General features: G+C 38.9%; 1 protein-coding gene across 5 annotated transcripts in view; it reads left to right on the top strand.

Annotated features, from left to right (window-relative positions):
- The window catches only part of Htr4 (5-hydroxytryptamine receptor 4), a 179,959-nt gene that overhangs the window by 71,098 nt on the left and 84,136 nt on the right, over positions 1-24,725 (top strand). For all 5 annotated transcript variants that reach the window (XM_078047446.1, XM_078047454.1, XM_078047437.1 and 2 more), the window contains exons 3-4: positions 17,673-17,798; positions 19,026-19,226. In XM_078047446.1, the coding sequence (XP_077903572.1) occupies positions 17,673-17,798; positions 19,026-19,226 (327 nt within the window). The remainder of the gene's footprint in view (positions 1-17,672; positions 17,799-19,025; positions 19,227-24,725) is intronic.

Below are 24,725 nucleotides of genomic sequence, written 5' to 3'. Positions count from 1 at the left end.
TGTATATTTAGCTATAATTTTAAAAATCTATGTATCTACTTAAAGTCTATTTATATTTTTTGTATATGAGTCGCATCTTTTTATTGCAGGAAGTAAATATTTCAGGTATAACAAAAAGTAGTGAAAAAAGTGAAAGAACACTTGTGTTCCCATGAGCTAGGTATGTATAATATTACAAATACATCTGAAACCTTCTGATGAATCAAACAGCTACATCTTTTTTCTCTGTCCCCATTCCACAACTTCTTGGGCTTTATTATCAACTCATTTGCCTGCCTGAAACTTTTTATGTGTTTTTTTATTTACACATATAAGAATCCCTTCTTATTCTTTTTGGCATCGACATGGTAATTAAGGGTATCAAAATGTGACTTTTTAATGATTTACTCGTGGATTTGTGGATAGTTATACTGTTTCCAAGTGCTCATTTTTACAAGCAAGATAGCAATACTTGTACTTCTACTTGCACCTTTGGACTCCTGAGCAAGTGTTGGAGTGTTTCCACAAAATAGATGAAAATGTGCATTCAAAAATTGCTAAGCTCCTGCCAAATTAGCATCCAAAAAATCTTGCCAAAGTATCCTCCCATAGCAAGTCCTGAGAGTGCCCTTTCACACATCCACAGCAGAGTAAAAGATTACCTGTGTAATATTTTTCCAATCTGATGAGCAAAAATTAATTCTTATTGTTTTATGTTACCCCAACAACTTGCAAATGCATGCATCTTTGGGTAAGTTCACAGATGATGTTTAATAAAAATAATAAAAATGAAGAGAAAATAATAAAAAAGATATATATATATGTATATATATATGTGTGTGTGTGTGTGTGTATAAAACATGACATACCCTATGACAACAGGGGCCACGTCTGTCTCGTTCTGCACTGTAGTCCAAGCGTTGTAAATATGCATCAAATATTGATTTGTATGTTAACTAATGGACCAGAACCTCATTTATACTTAAACATTCTCTAAAGAGATAAGAGAATATGAACTAGAAATAATTGGTGGAAAATGAGTCCTATAATGCTTATGGAACACAATGTTATGGAATAAATAGTGAGGCTGAGGGTGGTTAAGAGCCCTAAACTCTGTGGGTGGGAAGATAATGCTTGAATTGAGTTTTGAAAAAGACAATGGAATTGATGAGGACAGACTTCTATGGCCTCTGTTGGATGGAATACTCTCAAGTCTTGTGCAAAAAATAGCCCGTTTGATTTGCAAGTAGATGACTGAAGTATCTGAAAGCAGCACTTTGATCAAAATGGATAAATACACATTACTGTAGCAAGTGATGTAACCATATTTCCAAGACAGTCCGTAACAGCATCCTTCATTACATAATTTATTCAAATATTTGTTGGATGCCTAGTATATGCCAAGAAAATTCACAAAGCCTCTGCATTGATTATGGACACTAAAATATACAATATGTTAGATAAAGGCCATGAAGAAACTAGAGCAGCTTGGAGAATCTAAGAGTGACAAAGTAGCCTGCATTAGTCATGGTGGTCAGGAGAGTCCTCTTTGATGAGGCCACTATTAACATAGGCCTAACTGAAGGCAAGGAGGGAACCCAGTGGACATTTAGGAGGTGAGTATTTTGGGAAGGAAATGCTTCACATGCAAAGGTCATAGTGCACTTGATATATTGGAGAAATAGTGAGGAGGCTTTTGTGGATGGAGCAGTTGGGAGAAAGGATAGCTCAAAAGGTGCCAAATTCCATGTACTCTTGAAGACCATGGTAGGAATTTGGGTTGAGCTAGAAAGCCATTGAAGAATTCTGAGAAAGGAACACACATTTTCTGACTCAGGTGTTGGAGACATAACTCTTTTGTGTGGAAAATAGGCCATAAGGGCTGGGAGTCGAAAGACAAAAACTTACTGTAAAAAATAAACTTGTACAAAATAGGTTTGAGGTGATGGTGGCTTGGACTAGTATTAATTGTGCAAATGATAAAAAGTGGCAAGACTTAGGATGAAATTGTAAACTCTAAAGTATCCCTAGAAAGGAAAAGAATTTGCAAAATATATTAAAATTATTACTTCTTTATAGCAACTTCAGGTAGATGGACAAAAACTGAGAATCTGTTCCTTTAAGCTTGACAGTTTAAAGTTACATTTACAATAGAATTTTTTTTTTTTTTTTGCATCAGGAGCTCCAATTAGTAAGATAATAACTGGTTGGAGACACAGTACTTGCAGATTCAATGTACTTATCTAGACAATTTTATGAACAAAGCTAGATATATAGACAATGCATTTTGCAAAAATAACTTGTGCATTAGGAATATACGTTTCATTTGAAAAATTGTGGAAAGGTATAAAGAAGAAATTCAATTTCTTCTAAAAACATCACCTAGACATATCTATGTTGAATGTATGTAATTATAATATATGGGTTTAATGTAAATATGTTGTTGCGTGTGTTAGTATCATTTACCTGTGTATGTACATACATACATACATATGTGAATAGGTATGTACCTATGTATATCTCATATATGTACCAAGCATGCATTTAAATTTTGGCTCCATGATAATCAGGTGTAAGGAATCAAACATTTCTTTCAACCTCTAATTAACTTTTCTATGTACCTTTCGAGGAAGGTCTGAAGTGGAAATTTAATCTTAGTCACTTTGTGGACCTCTTCTTTTGGGGTTAAGCTGGAGCGTTAACTTTTCAGTCTGCACTGGCCACCAACACCTCTACCTGGTCCCCCCATGGTGGTAGACTCTGCTACTTCCATGCAAAGCTGAATACTGGGGCCTTTCATCTGAGTGGTCTGCCTCTGGGCACTGAGGGAGAGAGTGAGGTTCCTTCTCTTTTTGAAAAATGAAACCCTGCCTTCTGCAAGTTACAGCTCTTGAACCTCGTCCTTCCCCAGCTGGCTACTTCTGAGTCTAGATCCGGTGATTTTGCTCCTGCCAGAAAATTTTATTTTCAGCCCTTCATCTTGAAAAACCCAGCTAAAGTTGCTGAGAACCCAAACACAAATCTTAGTGTTGTTCTTGGGAAAGAGAAGGAGGATAACCTCTCATTCCTTCTAAACATTTTGTGGTTTTTAGAAAAAGTTCACAATCTTAATCTCTCAGTAGTTTTTTTTTCTTTCTGGATTCATTATAAATATACATTTTTTTCCTACAGAAAATAGAGCTTTTTAATTGTTTTACACCTATTTTTAGCATTGTAGAGTATTTATGAAAAACTTTCCCTAGTCATTAAATATTCTTTTCAAACCTGGATTTCAATAGCTGTTTAAATTGTCTATGTAAATGATACTCAAATTGAGACATATAGATTGTTTCCACTTTTCCCAATAATGAACAACATTGTTGGGAATAATAATGAAAATAAATCTTTATGTACTGCTCTAATAATTTGTTGTTGTTGTTTTTTTTTTTTTTTTTTTTTTAAGAATGCATGCTAGAGGTGGAGGTTTGGAGCATGAATGCTCTTAAGGCTCTTTCAACTTTTGTTACAACCAGCCTGGGGACATGCTGTAGGTAATACAGTTCACAGGTTTGTCAGGCTGGAAGGTCACAAAAGGCATTAAATTTAAAAAAAAAATAGTTGTAGATGGACACAATACCTTTATTTTTATGCGGTGCTGAGACTCGAACCCAGGGACTCACATGTGCCAGGCAAGTGCTCTAATGCTGAGCTCTACCCACAGCCCCACAGTAGGCATTTTAGATGCACCTACTGTGGAGGACTCTCTTTGGCTTTAGAGAGGCCTAATAGCATGTGCAGGAGGAGAAGAAGTGAGTAGGTTTAACCCAGGTACTGAACGTCCATGTCTAACCTCAGGTAATCTACCATTATTCTCTACCTGCATTCCTCCATCCCCTGTTATCCACAGCCTTCTCTCCTGCATTGTGTGAGTAATGGCACAGGGAGGGGGGGGGGTGCAAGCTCATTGATGGTGAGCTACAAAGCAGAGGTGTAAAAAATTCTGCTGTTCCATCAAGATATTGGATACTCCCTACTTCTATTATGCTTACAGTAGCTCCACATGCTCCAGATTCCTGCACCTTTCATTTGTATGAATTTTCAACTTCACCTTCTTTCTTTTTTTTCATATCTTCATACATGTATTTTGTATAATGATGACCATCTCCCTTAACTTCACCTTCTTTCTATGAACTTTCGGCACATTTTTTTTTTCTTATCTACTCTGCCACATTTGCTTTTCTACAAGTTCTGTCTGGAAAATCTTCAATACATCCTTATTCACCATCTCCATTCTCTGGATGTAACTTATACTTGTCATTTCAACAGGCCCCTGCCAAATTACAACATTCTGTTATAATGATCAGTCATAGACCAGGCTGCATATTTTCCTGTACTGTGAACTAGAAGGACCAGCTCTAGCTAGTATATATGTGAAATGAAAAGAAAAGATGAGAAAGAATAGATAATATTTATAGAGTATTTACTACATGTCAGACAATATTCTAAATGTTTTATGTGTATTTCCTTAATTCTCACAACAACTTCAGTGCCCAAGAGATGACTAGAAAATAGTCTAGGAAGAACTGTTAGCCTTTGACCTGTGACAGGCCTCTGATACGCTCTGGAGAAACTTATTAACTTTTTAGATGTTGGTATATGAAGTCAATAAGCTGTAACCCAAATGGGTGTTTGGTAGGCATGATACACCTGACTCAGGGAGTGGTTTAGACACAGGATTAAATAGGACTATTGAGTTGTAGAAAAAGGGAGAAAAACACCTATGTTGATTATTATTAGAATTTAAGCTTCTTTGGGGTGAGGGCTACCTTGTTTGTGTTTTTATTTGTTAAATATGTTTGCTGTGCTAGGCTGTGCCAATACCAAATGAGTAAGACAGTGTGTGTGGGGGGAGCATCTTTAAATGAATATTTAAAAATACTGTAATAAGGTATGATATGTAATTATAGGGTGGCATAGAAGTTTTTAGAGACATATTGGGGTGGAGGATGGCCTCTCATAGAATAAGATATTTTAACCAAGTACCAAAGGACATGAAAGGGCTTACCAGGTAAAGAAGAGGAAGAATAGGAAGAGGTCAACACAGGTATGACATCTACCTGAAGATTTGTTATTTTACTGAAATTGTAATGGAGAGACATCATGGGATTTTGGACCAGGGGGGAGAGATTAGCAAATTTTTTTCCTGAAAAAAGAAAGATCCACATTTTGACATCAGTGCTGAGAATGGTTGGGAACAGGCTGAACTTACCAATTAAAAGGTAGCGCATTTGCTCATTTATTCATTCATTCATTTATTCTACACATACCTTTTCAGTGCTGGCATGTGCTGGTCACTCTTTTATACATCATTAAACGTGACAGACCAAGTTCCTGCTTTCAGTGATCTGACACTGAAGTCATTCTAGGCTGAGTGTGGAGTGGCGCACGCCAGGTAACAGCTGTGAGATCAATAATACAAGGCAAGGGAATGAGGGAAGGGGAGGGTCTATTTTAAATGTGTGTGGCCAGGAATCTTTCCGCATGGGTGAATCTGAACAGAGACCTGAATGAAGTGAGCGGGTGAGCCTTGTGGATTCCTCCGGACAGAGAGCCAGGAGGATAGAGGGACTCAGGTGAGGGCAGCATCAGGTGAGAGACCTCAAGTGAGACCACGACTGGCTCATTCTGGGAACAACAAGGAAGCTGGGAGCCTTCACCGATGGAGCAGCGTGGGAACGGAAGAGAATGGTAAGAGCAGAAGTCAAAGAAGCAGCCAAGAGCCAGTTTTGTAAGATCATTTAGGCTGTGGCAAGGGTTCTGCGCTCAGTAGGATGACAAGCCACACAAGGGCAGTACCCAGGAGATGACTAGAAAATAGTCTAGGAAAAAGCTCATTGTGTCTAGTGGGTGAGGAGTGGACTGGGTGTGGGAAACAATAGGAGCAGCAACACCCTTTGCAGTCAACCAGGGGAAGGAACATGATGCACTTGAAGAGACCATAGCAGAGCAGCTGGTAAAGGGTCAGAATCTGGATATATTTTGATGATAGATCTGAATTATTTGCTAAAATATATGCAGTATTAGAAAAGAGGCTTGTCAGTATTGACCCCAGGGTTGGGACTGTAGCTCCATGGTAGAGTCCTTGTCTAGCATTGCCAGGCCCCCAGTTCAGCCCCAGCACTGCAAAAAAAAAAAAAGGGGGTGGGGGGAGGAAGACAGACAGCTCTCCAGATTTTAGCCTGAGCGATTGGAAAAAACAGATCTGCAACTTGTTGAGACAGGATGGGAAGCCAATTTAAGATATGTTAAATTTCTGCCGTGTAATAAACTAATGGCTAAAGACAGAGTGAGTAGTGGGATATCAGTGGTTGGGGTAGTCTAGCGAGGCAAAGACAGAAGAAAGACCTCTGTTAGGTTAGAGACAGCAGTTTGAAGACAAGTAAGGAGATCTAAAGGATACTCAAAGTAGTTAATGACTTTGGTGAAGGAGAAGAAAAAATTTGTTTAAGATGCTTCTTTTCTGGCATGGTCAGCTGTAATGGTGTTGCTTTCCACTTAGTGAGAGAAGATAGAGTGAATCCCAGATAAATTGGCTCTCTTTGGAGGGTTTTTTGTTATTACCTATGAAACTAGTCTAGAAACTTAGTGGCCCTATACTATATTCTTTGGACCAAATACCACTGGATCCAAAAGAGCAGAGTCATGGAACTTTTTCCATAAAGCTCCAGAGAATAGATTCAGCTTAGCTGACCACACAGTTTCTGTCTTAATTACTCAGTTTTGCCTGGGTAGTGTGAACACAGCCATTAAAAAAAAAAAAAAAAAACCCAGACATCTAGGTGCAGTGATTCATGCCTATAATCCCAGAGACTCCAGAGACTGAGGCAGGAGGATCATGAGTTCAAAGCCAGCCTCAGCAACTTAGTGGGGCCCTAAGCAACTTATCGAGACCCTGTCTCTAAATAAAACATAAAAAGTACTGGGGATGTGGGGGATGTGCCTCAAGGGTTAAGTGCCTCTGGGTTCAATCCCTGGTACAAAAAAAAAAAAAAAAAACAACCCAGTTACACAGACAATGGAGGTGACAGTAAAGCCTCTCTGGTCATTGTTTGGCTACACTACATAGAATAACATTAAGCAGTTTCTCCCTTCTTTGGGACATTAGATTTTTATGTAATCAGAGGCAAGGGAAGGAAGGGAAACCATAATACTTTGCAACAGTTTGCAAGCCAGGATCCTGGCTAAATATGCAGTCTTGAATGCTTTGGCAATTGAGACCTGAGACAGACCAGCTGCAGCAAAAACTTAGGGTGCAGGTCATTGTTAGAGAAGTGAATTCTGCTTTTCTTGAGCACTTACCCTTGGGGTAAATGATCAACCACAGTGGAAAGGCTGCGTGTGGTCCAAGCTTTTTTCCTGTGCTGGATTTCTCACCATCACAGAAGTAATTTCAAGGAAATAATCAGTCAAAAACTGAAAACATGCTATGTGTTTTACTACAAAAGAGGACATTTCTGTGCTTTGGGGGCATGTTCCTGAACAATTGTGGGTAAAGAGACATTTGCAAAACAAACCAGAAACCCTATATAGAATCGAAATATAAAGAAAAAAAATTATCTCTGGAACTGTTTGCTCAGTTACAATCTTGAAAGAATGACTTGTCTCAAAGTTGAGTGCTACCCCTTTAATGCATGGGCACTGTCATTCAGCATTTTGTTTCCAAGAAGGAAATCCCTGGTAGTTAACACACTGTGCAGCAGTGTGGACTTTCACAAATATAGATGTCACCTTGTGGCATCTGTTATGACTTGGGTTTACATTTGGTTGTGGCCTTAGAGAACAGTGTCTTTGATCTTGATATCCTTTGTATTTGGGGTAGCTTTTAACTCCATTACGCACTATACAGACTTTGAAGTTTTTCTGATTGCAGCACGTGTGATCTTTGGGTCCTCCAAAACTCTATTAAGAGCTTGCCATAAGAATTTTATTCCAGATGTTCACAGTTCAAAATTGCCTAACTTCACCAGCTGTGCACCAACCACCCCTCTTCTTTTCCTCTTTATCTTTAAGGTCTTCAAAAACAAGGAAAGAGTCCTTTTAAAATTACATTGAAATTTCATCATGCACGATTTCCATCACAGGGGATTTATTTCTTATTGTTCTCCTATTTTCCATAGACAGTATGTTTTTTTTTAAACAGGCATATGAAGGTATCATTATCAACATTTGGTATCTTACTTTTCTAGACAAAAAGTCAAACTTTGTAGCATGTCTTTTTATGCTAAATTTATTCAGTTACAAATTAGCATGCTTGAGACTTAATGGAAATAGCACTGGACTTGCAATCAAAATGTAAGGGTTTAAACCTGAGCTCCATTACTTGATGGTTGTACAATATTGTCTCTAAACCATGCTGCATGCCAGACTCTTCTGAAAAAGGAGCATCAAGATGTCAGATCACATGATAATTGTGAAGATGAAATGAGCCAACATTAAAAAAGTCTCCTTAGTGCCTTATTTGTCATACGATAGGTGATCAATAATAAATCAGTGTCAAAATCTACCCAATTCCAAGCAGGGGCTCTGAACCTAGTAACATAAGGACATAATTTACAATGTGGGAATGAAAATTAAGATTAAGGGCATCTTTTACAAAGTTCTAGGTCAATGGCTCTCTAAATTGGGACCCTAGACTGGTAGTATCAACATCACATGGCAATTTATTAGAAATGTAAAAATTGTGGCTCTGTCCCTGATGTATTACATTAGAAACTGGGTGGTTCCAGCAATCCCTGCTTTCACTAAGCCCTCCAGATGATTTCTAATGCTGTTGGCCAGTCTGAAATAATATTGCTATGATGCTACTTATTATGGAACAATTCTTTACAAGTGGTCTTATTCAGTGCTTCTGTAAAAAAAAAAAAATGGGGGCTGGGGATATGGCTCAAGCGGTAACGCGCTCGCCTGGCGCTGGGTTCAATCCTCAGCACCACATAAAATAAAATAAAAATGTTGTGTCCACCGAAAACTGAAAAAAATAAATATTAAAAAATATTCTCTCTCTCCCTCTCTCCCTCTCTCCTCTCTCTCTCTCTCTAAAACAAACAAAAAAAAAAATGGGGAGAGGAGCATATTGTTAAAAAAAATAACTAGAGAACTTGAAATTTCCAGGAAGAACTCAAAGTAATGTAAAATGAATGATAAGAAGATTCTATTCTCCAGAAAGACTTATATTTAATTTTAAAATGTATGACTAGTTTAACTATAACATCTAGAATGTATCTTGAATGAAGTAATAAATGAAGACAACACAAATGAAGACAAACAGAAGGTTTTATTCAGAGTATGCTACAGCAAGAGGGTCAGCTACCAACTCTTGCCAAAGCCTGAAAGATGAGTAGGGAAGCAGAAAAGCAGTTTAGAGAAAAAAGTCTTCTGGTGCTCCCTGATTAGAGGTTGCTGGTGGGTGAGAGTGGTACAGTAACAAGAAGTAGGGCCTCTTGTGTAATTGGTTTTGGAGCCTACTTGTCTCTCTCTGGTGGTTCTTGATTTGAACATAAGTGGGACGACAAAAATAGGTAAGTCTGTAGTCGTAGATCAAGTCATAACCATTCTGGACCATTTGCAGCAGAGATTGTCAGAGTGTGTTTGTTATCTATTGTCTGGCTGTTGTCCATTTGTTCGTTCCAGTCTTTCAAGAAACCTGGGATGGAGGACAGAGTGCATATATATAGAGAGAGAAAATGACTTCAAGAGGCTACAATTTCATTGCTGCTTGAGTTGGTTATGGGGGGGAAATGATTAGCAAATTCATTGTCTGTACTATTTCTACTTTAATGAAAAATGTCTTTTTATTTTTATTGGTGCATTATAATTATACATATGATGAGATTCATTGTCATAAATTTAAACATGCACATAGCATAATTTGGTTCATTTTATTTGCCAGTACCACTCCCCCTTTTCCTCTCTTCTTCCCTACCTCTTTTCAATTATTATTTTTTGTAATTATTATTTTTTCTTTAGAATCCCTTTTTAATTCCTTTTTCATCTATATCTTCCACATATGAGAGAAAACCTATGACCTTTGACTTTCAGAATCTGGCTTATTTCAGTTAGCATGATGCTCTCCGTTTCCATCCATTTTTCTGCAAATGACATTATTTTCTTCTTTTATGTCTGAGCAAAACTCCATGACATATATATACCACATTTTCTTTATCCATTTATCTATTGTTCCATAACTTGTTTATTGTGAATTGTGCTTGTGTAAACATGGGTATGGGAGTATCACTATAGTATGCTGACTTTAAATCTTTTGGATAAACACTGAGAAGTGGAATAGCTGGGTCATAAGGTGGTTTCATTTCTACTTTTTTTGAGGAAGTTCTATACATGTCTTTATAGTAGTTGTGCTAATTTACAATCCCATCAACACTGCATGTTTCTTTTTCTCCACATCTTCTTGAGCATTACTATTGGTGTTTTTGATTCTAACTGAAGTAAGATGAAATCTCAGTAGAGTTTTGATTTGTATTTCCTTGATAACTAAAGATGTTGAACTCTTTTTCACATATTTGTTGGCCATTTTTAATTTCTATTTTGAGAAGTGTCTGTTTGGTTCATTTGCCCATTTATTCATTGGGCTATTTATAAAAATATATTTTAAAAATTAATTCAGATGAACATAAGCACTGGGGATGTAGCTCAGTAGTAGAGCACTTGCCTAGTGTTTGTGATGCCCTGGGTTCAATCCACAGCAACACCAAAAAGCATTACTACTACTACTGCTAATAATATTTTTTGTAAGATATTGCCAATGCAAATATCATGAGTTGAACTCTCCTGCAAGCACCCAATAGTCATGGATTATGTTCATGGCAAGTAATGAAGAAAGAGCATGCATGACATAATTAGTTGTAAAAATGGTGAGTACTATCAAATCAAAAATTGCTTGTAAAAACTGTCGACTTTTAAAAAGCTGTTCATCTTGAAAGGTCAAAGAAAGAATTCCAATTACAGTTGTCTAAAGTGCTCAAAGAAAGGGATCTCAGAGCCTCCAGAGTCAGGAAGAAGCCTGTCTAAAGTTTAATCCAGCTGAATGGAAGGTTGGGACCATCTTGGTCAATATCAATCTCATCACTGTAGAAAAACCCAGGACCTTACATTTAAGATTAATAAAATTCCCACTAGAACAAAAGTAATTTTAGACGTATTATCTCTCTTAAGTCAGAATGTCTGCAATCTTTGTTCTGGCTGTTTATTGGTAAGAGAAAGCAGGCTGGTCAGGAGGGATGGAGGAAGAACTTTCCACAGGAGCATTTGTGCTGCTTGGGATCTTTTGGGACATGCTGTGTGTATTTTCAAGGATGTTTCCTGTACAGAAGGCACTCAACAGATGGGAGAGGAGGCGCTCCTTGTGTGTGTGTGTGTGTGTGTGTGTGTGTGTGTGTGTGTGTGTGTGTGAGATCAAGAATAATTTTTATTTAGATTGTTTTTTATTTGCTTCTTTTAGTTACACATGACAATAGAACCTACTTTGATCTATTTATACAAACATGGAATATATCTTATTCTGAGATCCCAGTCTTGTGGATGTATGTGATGGTGAGATTCACTGTGGTGTATTCACGTATGAACATGCGAAAATTATGTCTGATTCACTTCAGTCCTTCCTGTTACCGTCCTCCCTCCCTTCCCTTCATTCCCCTTTGTCTACTCCACTAAACTTCTGTCCCCACCCCTTATTGTATGTTAGCATCCACATATCAGAGAAAACATTTGACCTTTGGTTTTGTGGTATTGGCTTATTTCCTTTAACACACTAGTCTCCAGATCCTTCCATGTACCTCGTGAATGTCGTGATCCTGGGCTGAGCTGGCACTATTTTATTGCAAAGCTAAATATGTGAAATGCAAAATAATTGCTCTGGTGTCCTGTCTACTTTGCTTCCTTTATGACCAGAAGTGGTCCTCCAGTAGTTCTGGAGGACTATCAAGAACACTTGTTCTTTTTTTTTTTTTTTTCTTGTCACTTCAAACTTTCTTTTCTTGGTCTTGCAATACCATGCATTCTTCTGGCATTCCTTGGACATTCTGGACATTTTCAGTGTCCTCTGCCAGCTCCTCCTTCGCTATAGCATTACTTGGTAGTGGAGTTCTTAAAGACCCTGACCTACTTCTTGGGTAATCACATCTCTCTCCAGAACTCTCAGTCCCAGAGAAATGCTGGCCGTCCTGTGTGCACTCCCTGCCTAGTCATTCCCTCTGAATTCCAGATACATATCCAGTCTCCTATTTCACGCCCCCACTTGAATATCTTAGTTATTTCACACTTTACATTTTCCCTTCTCATTAAACTGTACCAACATTTATCTAGGTATGCAAATTAGAAGTGTTTTGCATTTTTACTTTTCTGCACTTACCCATGCAATCTATTAGTCTTATCTATCCTTTACCCCTCAGATATACCTTTATCCCACCCACTTCTCTCCACCTCAGCCCCTCTGATGTAGGCCACTTCCTTTTGGACTCTCACAAGGACCCCTGGCAGTTTTACTTCTCCGTTCTCACATATTCATTCCCCACGCTGTCATTGCTCTGCTTACAACAGTTCTGTATCTTCTTATTTACCTTCCAATAGAACATCCACTGCTCACCAGAACATGACAAACGCTCAGATTATATGTAGCTCCTGATTCCTTTTCTGAGCTTATCTCAATAGGTCAGCCCCTGTTGTTCCCCTGTGATAGTGAACACAAGGTCTTGCCTGTCTCAGGGCCTTTGCATCTGCTCTTCTCTCTTCCTCCCGAATCCTCTGATTTCTCACTTCTGAATCCTCTGCAAAGATCAAAGTTCGGCCAAACATTATCTGCAGTGTTTTCTGGCTACCAGTCATTGCCCTCTATCCTACTCATCTCTATCACACTGCCATGTTTAGGCCTGTTATAATCTTGCTACTCCAAGTGTGATGCAGAAACCAGCAGCACCAGCATGACTACCTTAGGCTGGACAGAAATACAGAATCCCAGACCTCACCCCAGACCTACAAAGCCAGAATCTCCATTTTGATAAGATCCCTGGTAGGTTTATATAAACATGAAAGTTGGAAGCACTGATCCGGCTGCATTGACTGCCTTAACTGCCCTGTACATTGTTCGAGTTCTGTGAGGCAGGGACTCTGTTCATTTCCAGCACACTACTTGGCAGGTGGTTGGCACTCAATACATATTTGATGAATGAAAGATTCAATCTAATTTTCTCAATTAATCCATGAAGAAACAGGCTCAAAGAAGTATTTGGAAGTCACACAGGTTCTTGTTAACAAATCCAGTGCAAAACCAATCAAAAAGTATCTTCCTGCCTGTGAAAAAAGTGTGTGTGTGTGTGTGTGTGTGTGTGTGTGTGTGTGTGTGTGTAACACAGCATAACCTATAACTTCCTCTGCTATGGGGCCTGTATAGGCTTCTGGTATTGATGACAATTAGTTCTTCGTATTATACTCTGTCATTTACAATCTGGTCTCACATACACTAACCTATGTGGAATCTTGCCCAGAATTAATGTCTTTATGTTTTCTTTCATTAAAAACAGAGAAAATGGCAAGCATAGACAACAAATTGTGGAATTTCTTTATTAATAAATTGAAAGATCACTGAAAAAGCTAAAACAAAGAAGAGAGAGTAAAAGTTTTCATAAGATTAGCTGTCAGGGAATCAATTCAGTGTAGGGGACAACTCTTAGGCCAGATGAGAGTCAGCTGGTAGTAAGTAGTTGGCAGTATTCTGAAGGCGTCAGAGGCAACCCAGGAGTCAAAGATGAATTTACAAAAGTGATTCCTAATTTATTTTAATTATTGTTATTGGATTTACATTTAGTTCAATGGACAGTTCTTCCTAATTAAAAGATCTCTTTCTGTGGCTGAATTTTGCTTGTCACTCACAGGTTACAGTTTAGCTATTTCTGGCTCTTAATTGGCCTGTCACAAATGAACCGTATCTTGAACTTGGTGCCCTCTGATCCTGACATCTGCTTGATTTGAAATATATATTCTCTGGAGCCAGATGTGTTCATCCCAAGCATTCTGAATCTTTCCTCCCACTAGAGTAAAGTCAGTGTGGGGGCAGTGTGTGTGATGATGAGGCTGTGCTTCATGGAGCGTCTATATCTGAAGGATGTGTTTAAATCATGGGTTGTAGACAAGAAAGGGACATAAAACAACCCAGCCCAGCCTGCCCCTCATACAGGAGCCCCATATGGTGTCTGGGCATCTGGTCATCCATGTATTCTTTTTTATTGTAATAAAGTATAAATAACATGAAATTTTTTATTAATATGTAAAACAAGCATTTTAAGTGTATACTTCAGTGATATTAAGTACATCTGTAAAAGTGTGAAACTGTTGATACAACTGCCTATTTCCTGCATTCTTCCATCATCCCAAACAGAAACTCTATACGTATTAAATAATACTTCTCTATTCCCTTCAACTCTGGGTTATGAGGTTCTACCTCTTTCCCTTTAAGAATTTGCCTATTCTGGATTTCCATATAATTGGAATCATAGATTTATCTTTTTGTGTCTAGTGTATTTCATTTAGCAAAACATTTTCAGGGTACACCATCCTGCAACATGTTTCAGACCTTCATTCTTTTTATGGCAAAATAATATTCCATAGTATGTATATACAACGTTCTGCTTATTTATATGTTCATGGACACTTGGGTAATTTCCACCTTTGAGCTCTTATGACTGATTCCACTGTGAACATTGGAATGCAAGTGTCCATTTGTATCTCCGTTTTCAAGTATTTGAGATATACTTTTTACCTTTTGAGAAACCACAAAACACTTTCCAGAGTGGCTGTACCCTTTTACATTCCCACCAGCATTGTACATGGGTTCCAATTTTCCTACATTCATGCCAACTTTGTTATATTTTCATTTATTTATGTATCTTTCTATTTATTTTTTTTATTTAATGGTTGTCCTCTTGCACATGAAGTTGTATCTCAGTGGGCCCAGGTGTTCTTCAATTCTTTCTGTACTGGGGAGCTTAATATAACACCAGGAAGCCATCGCAGATTATTTTTAGTTGCTAGGTGATTATTTTCATCCACCCCTAAATCTGTCTTCCATCTACTGAGAGCACTCCGCCTTGGTTGCACATCAGAATCACTGAGAGCTTAAAAAAAAAAATCCAATATTCAGGCTGCAAGCCACACCAGTTAAATCAGTGTCTTTGAGAGTGAGGCCAAGAATCAGCATTTAAAAAATCTCCTTGGAGGCTTTGCAGCTAGGGTTGGAAACCTCTGCTTAAAGCCCACTCACTGATCCCTCCTAACCACACAACCCAGGCATCATAAGCTGTGACATCTACCACTGATCCCTCTCTGACAACCCCTATGCAATAGCCAGCCCTCAGGGGCAGTCCCGACCTCCTCACCCTTCCAGATTTAGAGTGCATGTACCAGTTGCTATTTCTCATATTTTCATGTGTATCTGTTTATCATCTGCCTTCTGAGTTGCTTCTTGCTGTTTCCCTGGGTCATATGATGCCCGCCATGGAGCAGGTGCTCAAAAATAATGTTGAATGAGTGAGTCTGTAAACCTAAATTTTTTTTTTCAAATGACAGTCCTTCAGGTAGTTTAAAAAAAAAAAACAGCTTTGTCTTATCCCTGTGACTTCCTCTTTACTAGGTAAAATCTCCCATATACTTTCAACCCATTTTCAAAAGTGTTGAAAAAACTAACCTCACCATTATGAGCATAGTCTGTCTTTCACTCAATCAGCAAACAATAGAATATTTATTGTGTACTACATATACCTACAGGCTACTCACACCATAGACTAGATATTGTGCCAGGCACTGGAAGAGTGAAAAAGATAACCAGAGTCTGGGTTGGGGTGTACCTCAGTGGTAGAGCCCTTCCCTAGCACACACAAGATCCCTGGGTTCAATCCCCAGCACCTTTAGTTAATAAAAATAACTAAAGTCAATATGTGAGGGTGATAAACAGAAATAATCAATAAAAAGTCATTTCAATAACAACAAATGGTATAAAGAAATGAAAAATGTTTGTTGGCAGTAGCACATTAAATGTGAGTTGAATTTGATAGGAGATCTGAATGACAAGGAGTATTCAGTCAATTAAGAAGCACTTGAGAAAAGAAATACATCAAATACAGGGTCCTAATTGGGGGGGGGGGCGGTGGTTAGAGGGACTCTGAGTCAGAGCCTGTAAGCAGTACAAGGAAAAGAACCACCATCACCTCCTTTGTTGGATACTTCACCTTACTTGATATGGCCTAAAATCAAATAAGTTTTCCATGGCCACATTACCCTTTTGATGTCTTTTTCCACATTTTATTAAATCTTCCCTGTCCAATATTTGTACTGTTGATAGTTGGCACTTAAATGTGGAAGGGTGATTTAGGAGAACATACCTTTTTCTTTTCATCTGTATCCCAGCCCTGGATATTTAAATCAATCAATCTGTAGAAACCCTTCTCAATATAGTGGAGGAACTTTCTCATTCTCCAACCACAGTAAGGCTGGTTTCTCATCCCATTTGGCACTTTGTCTCCTGTGCCTGCCTAAAGGAAGAAGTTGGAACAAAGCCAGGCTTGACAGACTGCTGCCATTGAGGGTTGGTGCCTACCTTGATTTATCAGTCAAAGGAGTTCAGTAAGAACAGATAATCCTTCATTTCTGGACCTTGTGTTCTCAGTGGTGGGCTTCCAGGATGAGCAGCCTCTAATGTGTTCTGACAGCTCAGATCCCCAATTTCCCCCACATTTCCCAAATGTGGGGTTTCGGTTCAGGAGTTTAAAGATCCTTTGGAGCTTCATTAAAACAAATATTTTATTAACACAATTAAAATAAAACATTTTCTTGTAACGTTGGAATAACCTGCAGATATTATACTTTCATTAACAGAGGTCACTCACTTCAAGTTAATAAAGCAAATTTTTGACTTAGACCAGGAAGGAAGAATTTGTAGATTAAATCAGATGCTGAAATTGACGAGAAAATAAATTTGAACTGTAAAAAAGTGACATCTGCTAGGTACCAAGAGAAGTGGAGTTGAGGGCAGCTGCAGAAGCCCCTCAGCTCATTGGTTGGCTACTGTCTGTCCTCTGCACCTCAAAAAATCTGATCTCCTCTCCTTGGGGCAGCCCACCTGTGAACAGTGGCTTCTGTGTGGGCTGGACTCGGGTACTGAAAACAGAGTGATTCTTGTATGCCTGCAGACCCTGGTTCCAGGTACTGTCATTCATTCATGCAGCGCCATCCTTCCTTCATCTGACAAAAGTGAATGACACATTAACCATACACCAGTGAATACAACAGCTGAGGTCCTTGACTTGTGCAGCTTATAATATAGTTGGATTAGACATGCGAAACGGTAATCTTCCAAATACATTTCTGAATACCTGCTGAGATGTAGTCTCTGAAGGGAAATCATGAATTATTATCTGATGGAGAATAGCTGTGCAACCATTGGCTAGTGTGTTCACCTCTTTGGTCTCATCTCCTCATTATATAGAAGTTAGCCAGGATGGCCTGTCCACTGATGGGTTCAGACCCTGGCATGTATTCAGTACATGATAAATGTCTGCTGCAGCTGCTTCCTGAAGGTCAATGAGGAAAAGACAAGTTTTCTTTCTCATGTCTCAGTCCCCAGAAATTCTTTGTGTTTTTGTGTCTTCCAGTTCCAAGGAGGGCTTTGGTTCATTGGAGAAGGTCTTGCTGCTCACGTTTCTCTCGGCAGTCATCCTGATGGCCATTCTGGGCAACCTGCTAGTGATGGTGGCTGTGTGCAGGGACAGGCATCTCCGGTAAGCCACTCCAGGAGACCTCCTGGGGAAACAGGAGTGGAGTTCTGGAATCTCCCTGGAGAGCTGGGTCTCAACATTTTCATTGTAATTATGAAGGAAAAAGTTTACGTGAATAGTTTTTAAAAAACAGAGAAGGGAAGAGGGTTGACACACAATCCTACAACTCTAACATCTCCAGTATAAGCACTGTGGTATACCATCTGTTTCCCTGTCATGGCTTTTAGTAGTTGTGATCACTGTATACTCAATTGTGGAGAGCACATTGAATCTAAGCCCCTGACTTTACCAATGGTTCTGGGAAGAGGCAGTTGACTAATGATGGTTATAGATTTAAACATGGATCTTCTTATGTTTTTACTTCATTATTCCCACCCCTGCCTACAATTAGAATCACCTAAAATGCTTTTTTAAAAAAAAAAAATGTTACTATGTGGTGTAATTATGTCCCATGAAATATTTTGGTCATACTTATAAAAATATTCTTAAGATCCACATTGAACTGGGATTTTTATCTGAAAATATTTGTGGGGAAGGAGATAATAAGCAACCAAGGTTTATGAACTAATGGATCTGGGATGTAACCAGGAGCACCAAGATGTATTGAAATGCAGTGTGTAGTTCTTGTGTGCGATTTGAAGTCAGAGCCACTGAGTCACCAGAGGGGACACACGACACAGTTCCTTTCTGAGCAAGGCCAGCGCTGATCAATAATGATGTGAATGAGGTGTAAAAACACAATCCTGACTGGTGGTACACATGTGAGACACACAAGAGTCAGTCTCCGGGTGGAAAATGGTCGAAGTTGCTGTTTGTAAGGGGAACACCTTGCTGCGAGGGTCCCTGAGAATGCCCTGCTCGGGGCTAAAGTGAGGAGGAGATGTAACTGGGCCAGTAATTGGAGAGAGGGAACCCATGCGAAGACCCTTGGAAGGGAGGATGCAAAGAGTGACCAGAAGGAAGAAGGAAAAAGAGGGCTTTGGACCTGAGATGGGTCTGAAGAAGTCAGAGAGGCTGGACCACTCAGGAACTTCTCAGGGTGTTACAGAAGAGCAGATGAGCACACAGAATCTCAGAATATGTTAAATGTGTGACTTCTTTCCTTTTCCTCCCTCCCTTCTCTCTCTCTCTCTCTCTCTCTCTCTCTCTCTCTCTCTCTCTCTCTCTCTCTCTCTCTCTCTCTCTCTCTCTCCCCTCTCTCTCGTCTTCCTTATATTTTTTCACTCACAGGAAAATAAAAACCAATTATTTCATCGTATCTCTTGCCTTTGCGGATCTGCTGGTTTCGGTGCTGGTGATGCCCTTCGGTGCCATTGAACTGGTTCAAGACATCTGGATTTATGGAGAGATGTTTTGTCTTGTGCGGACATCCCTTGATGTCCTACTCACAACGGCATCAATCTTTCACCTGTGCTGCATTTCCCTGGATAGGTAAGGGGAGAGCAGGGTGTCTCGTGGATCTTGGGGATGTCAGAAGTGACCTTGTGTATACTGGACAATGTCTTTTCTTCTTCTCTAACTTATTGCAAGAAATAAATCTCAGAAAGGCAAATTTGGTTATTCAATTATTCATTCAATTTACAGAGGACTCCATTTTAGACAGGCGGTTTCTAAGGTTCTGCAGATCTAGATATTAGAAAGACCTAGAACCTGCTGCAGGGAACTTACCAGATATCTAGGTAGCAAAAGACACTAGCAGTCATGTTTACCGTATAGCTCTAAATTCTGTACTTATGGCATGAACAAAATTCTAAGGGAACCAATTGACAAGAATTAAGGCATCTTAATCAAGATCACCTTTAAGGAGTCAGGGGTAGGGTTTTGCCTTAGGTATGTATGTCAAGATGTGGTTGGGCATTTTTCCTGGACTCAGCATCATGAACATGTGCTTGCTTATCCTCCCCAGAGTGGCCACTGCACACAACTGTAAGTTCAAGGGAAAAAAAAAAGATTTCCCATTGTCCCTATCAGTGGAGTTTGATGGAGTAATTATTATTGCATGCCAAATGGTTTGGAGGACATTGATTCAAGGAAGCATTTTCCTGATAGATGAAAAAAATAACTCAGAGTTATCTACCCCTGTTGGGAGGTTATGCAGTATATTATTAGCATGCAGTGTATTATGTAATGCATAATCAAAATAAAATGAAAAAAGAAAAAAATAATTAATACATCTGCCTGATGGGCAGCTGAACCAGTTCCAAATGATAGTGCCTTATATTTGAACTTGATCATTCCCTAAACTACATCTATGTAGTAATATCTAGGCATGTGCATGTGGTTTTGGAGTTTCATTACCAGAAAACTAAAGATAATAATAAAATTTCCAATAATTACCTGTTTTGGGTGTCCAGGTCTAGAATTTCATTTCTATTGCATAATTTTGTTCTTTTTCTTCATATTTGACTTCAGGAGGTGTAATGATTTGCATCTCTGCCTTATTTGTTGGAGATTTTGTGTATTTATCATTTGTATCAGCACTTTTCATTTTCCAATTCCTACTTATTTTTATTGAATAATAAAGGCAGAATGCAATTTAAAAGTCAGATGATTCCAGGAACATATGTTTCTAGTCATAGCTAAGGATTTAGTTTCCAAAAAAAAGTGTGGGGTGCAGATTCCATGCATTCCCCATCTTGGGATAGATCACTGTTTCTTTATTTGAAGCCTAGGAAAAGTTGTTGGCCAAAATTATGGATTGTGGAATACCTAAAATATTTACCTTAAAACAGTAAAATCATAACCTTCCCAGAGAATTATACTGGGAGAGGGGGTGTTGCTAGGGACTGAAATCAGTACAGAGAACAGCAGATTCATCTGGTCTCAGGACATCTGCTCATTGATTGGAATGGGAAGCATACTGGCCTGCTCTGTTTAAATTGCTCACTCTTTTCTTCTGCTAAGAACATATAGTTGAAGGTGCCTAAGTTACATGCTTGCATAATGAAACTACACTGTATGGCTAGAGAAAAAGAACAATGGTAAAATCAAACTGCCAGATCCCTCATCTGTCATAGTTTGACACTGTGTTTATTTAATTTTACAACAGTTCAACTTTAGACAGTGAAAGACTTTTTAAAAGTCTTTGGCATATACCACATGAAAGTTTATAATACAGGAAGTAAACGTGAGAAATAAAAAAAATACATGGATATCTTGAAACCTGCATGTATGACTGATGCTGAAATGAACAGTGAGACTGAAAGTATTAGAGGAACATAGAAAGACAAGGCTGGGGGTACAGGATGGCTAGTGGTCACCTTGAGGATTGGGCAAAATCAAGGGTAAGACAATAAGCCATGGAGGAAGAAATGGGGGAAGTATGGGACCACCTGGAGCAGAGTGTTCACTCCAGTAGGATATTAAGATGATGCCTCCCCTCACAGAATTTGCATTTGAATGGAGATATCGGCAAATAGACAGTAATTGTGTAAACGTTTACTTAGATATTTGACAAATGCAATTGAACAAAGTGATTGGCACATTCTCTTTGTGAGGACTGCTGCCAAAAATTCCATTTCTTTCTCTCATAGTGGACATTGAACACTCTAGTACCATAAGTGAGATGGGGTCAGATAGCTCTGTTTTGTTTTGCTTTTCTTTGGGAGCCTGGGAAACTTGTCATTTGTTTCCAGTGCTCCCTGTCCCAAGAGTGATACTCTCATCGGGCTGGAGGGTTTATCCTAAATATTGCAAGGCAGTGTTTTAACTTGGAAGAATATGGTTTTATCATCCAGTTCTTGCTGTGTGCCTCCTTGTCTGGCAACTGGGCAGGGCCTGGCTGTGGCAAAGCACACAAAGCAAGTGTCTCATTGAGGTGCGATGTCCTCGCTAGCCATGAGATTCTTGGCAAGACGTCCTGTCTTCTAGGGTGACTGATGCAGGCTAGTACCTTTGGAAAGAACACTCACTTTGGGTTCCTAATTCCCTCCGAATGAGTCTCCTGGATCAAAGCAGAATGCAGAACTCTTTCAATATGACACAATGCCTTTCTCCAACTACTGTTCTCAGTCCATTGTTCTTCCTTGGCACCAGAGAATTGAATCCTGTTAATGAAAGCTTATCACCTTCTTAAAAATTATTTTCAAACCAAAACTAAAATAAATGCTTCAACAGTATGGATCATGAGAGGTCAAAAATGACATTAAAAACTTTATAGTGTAGTTGACATTTTGAAATCTGAAGTTCTGTGGTTAATGAAAAACAGCCAAGTAGCTGTACTAGAACATTGTTTTAAAAGTGGAATACTGGGGCTGGGGTTGTGGCTCAGCAGTAGAGTGCTTGCCTGGCACGAGCAAGACCCTGGGTTTGATCCTCAGCACCATATAAAGTAAATAAATAAATTAAAGATATTGTATCCAATTACAACTAAAAAATAAATAAAACATTTTTTTAAAAAACAGGAGCTTATTTAAAAAAATAAAAAATAAAAGTGGAATATAGTGAAGACATTAAAAATCATGAGAAATAGTGTGTATGGAAAGAGATAATAGGTGTGTCACGTGAGAAAAAGCAACTTTCAGACCTAAATGTTTAAACATAATTCCACTTTTATAAAATAAATATATAGATGAACATTTAGGAGTAGTGGTGGGGGAAGGGAGTGAGGTGAGGGGAGAGAAAGAGAGATTGAGGGGCTGGGGAGAGGAAGGGGAATGAATTTCCACCAGGGCATTAAAAGATAAAGTTATGAGGGGGGTGAGAGGAGGGCATGGTGTTGGCTACATTGGATGGTCAATGGCATTAGGGCTGACTCATTATTTTTACTAATTTTTGAAATACACCTTTAAACTTCAATTTTCCCTTTGGTTGACCTTAACCTTCTCACATAAAAGTGCACCCAGACTGGACTTCAGCTACAAGTGTTCCTGGGGTGTCACATTCCTCAATTCTTTGAGAACATTCTGACTTCAGTGTTGGGAGTCCCCTGTGAAGTCAGAGCAAGGCAAAGAGCACAGGATCTTCCTGGCTAATGTTTTCTCACAAAATACCCCCAAAATACTCCCTCTGAGGGAGCCCTCATTATCTCCTCTGGACAGATTTCCTTCACATTCATTTTTGTTCACCCATCCCACAACTCACATTTGATCTATTTCATCTCTTTTCTAATAGTCACAATTTTTTTTTTTAAAAAATCTTAACTCAAAATGACACCTGAGCATAACATGGGTAAAGATATCTTAGGTTTACAAGAACAACATAAAATGTCCCCAGTTCTCCCCCCTCACCTTCACAGCTGCATGCCCTGAGGTGACCACTGTAAATTGTAGCACTTCATGTGCAGTAAGTGGACTTGTTATGTGAGTATATTTCAAGTTTGTGTTTTAAGTAAGATTTTAAAAAGGACTTTCTCTTGGATATATGCCAATGAACTGTGTGAAGAGAGTGTCCTTACCAACGTGCTTATCGGATGGCCTATCAGTAAGGCCTCTTTCAGCAACAAGTGACCAGAACTAAATTGTTTGGTTCACTCAACTGAAAAATCTGGCAGACATGGCTGTCTACAAAGAAGGAAGCAATGTCAACAGATTTCACTCTGTCTCCTCCTACTCTGTGTCTCCATCTTGCCTTCTCTGTCTTCCTCTCTGCTTCCTTATATCTATATCTTCTCTCTTTTTATCTGTCCTCTTTGTCCTCATTCTGTTTCTCAGCTCTGATTTCTGTTGGATTCATTTTCAAGCTGGATTCTTCCATTCGGAAAGCAAATAGCATAGGGAACATATCCAAATCCACTCTCGACACATAAATGTGTAGGACAAGAAAACTAAATGCTGTTTCTTAGGGAAGAACTTTGGTTGGCTTTGCTTGAGTCACACCTGCCATTTTTAGCCAGTCACCATGGTGTTGGGATGACACATTCTGATTACTGGGCAGAGGTGAGGCACCATGACTTTCAGCTGTACAGAAGCACATGACTTGGAAGATTAACAGTTCCCACCAGAAAGAGGGCTGTTTGGCAGACAGGAAGAGCAGATGCCAGCTTCTGTTAGGTGAGTGAAGTTCAAGAGATATTTTTCTGGAGTCTCCACAACAAGACAGAGATGTGCCATCCCCAGGTTTGCTCTACATTAGACCAAATAGCCCTCGATCTTTCCACTGGCCTCATGTGCTATGTTTTTCAGACTTAACCATTCTGATTCCCTCTCTTTGAACATGCTGCACTTTGTTCTATATTTAGAATCAAATGAAATTGCCTTTAAAAAAATACTTTTCTTCATTGAGGATGCTGTTCTGTGTAAGCACTGCAAAATTTTCTTTGTGATTTGTTCAACTGAATCATCACTCTCTGGGCAGTCCAGAAACTTGATGTGCTTTATCTGCAAAATCCTCCACCAGGTTCTTCAGTCACAGATTTTCTTTAAAAACAGCTTTACTTATAAAATGTCTGATTCTGACAGTTGCATATTTTATCCTGTGCTAGATGTAAGTGTGTCTACATTTCTTAATGTTCTCCCTGGAGTATAGCTCAATTTTGTAATGTATAAATGAAAAGTGTCAGTCATGGTGAACTCATATCACACAATGACATTTGTTTTCCCAATAGCATTGAGTATATTTCTGCAAGGAAAGCATATTAAAGTTTTCTTTTTCTCACACATTCTTTGCAGGCAGGTTCATGCTTTGTATGTAATAGTAGTATTTGTTGGATTGAATTTCGGGCCAGAGGATCTGAACTGGTATTTTTATATTCATTTCATCAAATATTTATGGAATGCTTACTAATTGCTAGGAGCACTTCTGGGCACTGCAAATATAGTGGTGAATGAGCAAAAAAAAAAGCTCTGAGCTGCAGAGCTTTTAGTCTAGTGAAGAATGCAGAAATAGGAAATAGGTAATTACAGTAAAATTACTGATCATTGAAATAGAATAAGTCAAAAAAGCTGGAGCATGCTGTCTCCACAGCAGGGAAGGCTTCTGAGGATGTGATAC

This window comes from Ictidomys tridecemlineatus, chromosome 1 (assembly GCF_052094955.1).
Source record: "Ictidomys tridecemlineatus isolate mIctTri1 chromosome 1, mIctTri1.hap1, whole genome shotgun sequence".
Lineage (NCBI taxonomy): Eukaryota > Metazoa > Chordata > Mammalia > Rodentia > Sciuridae > Ictidomys > Ictidomys tridecemlineatus.
Note: the sequence above shows the minus strand (reverse complement) of the source record. Positions and strands in the feature narration are given on the sequence as shown.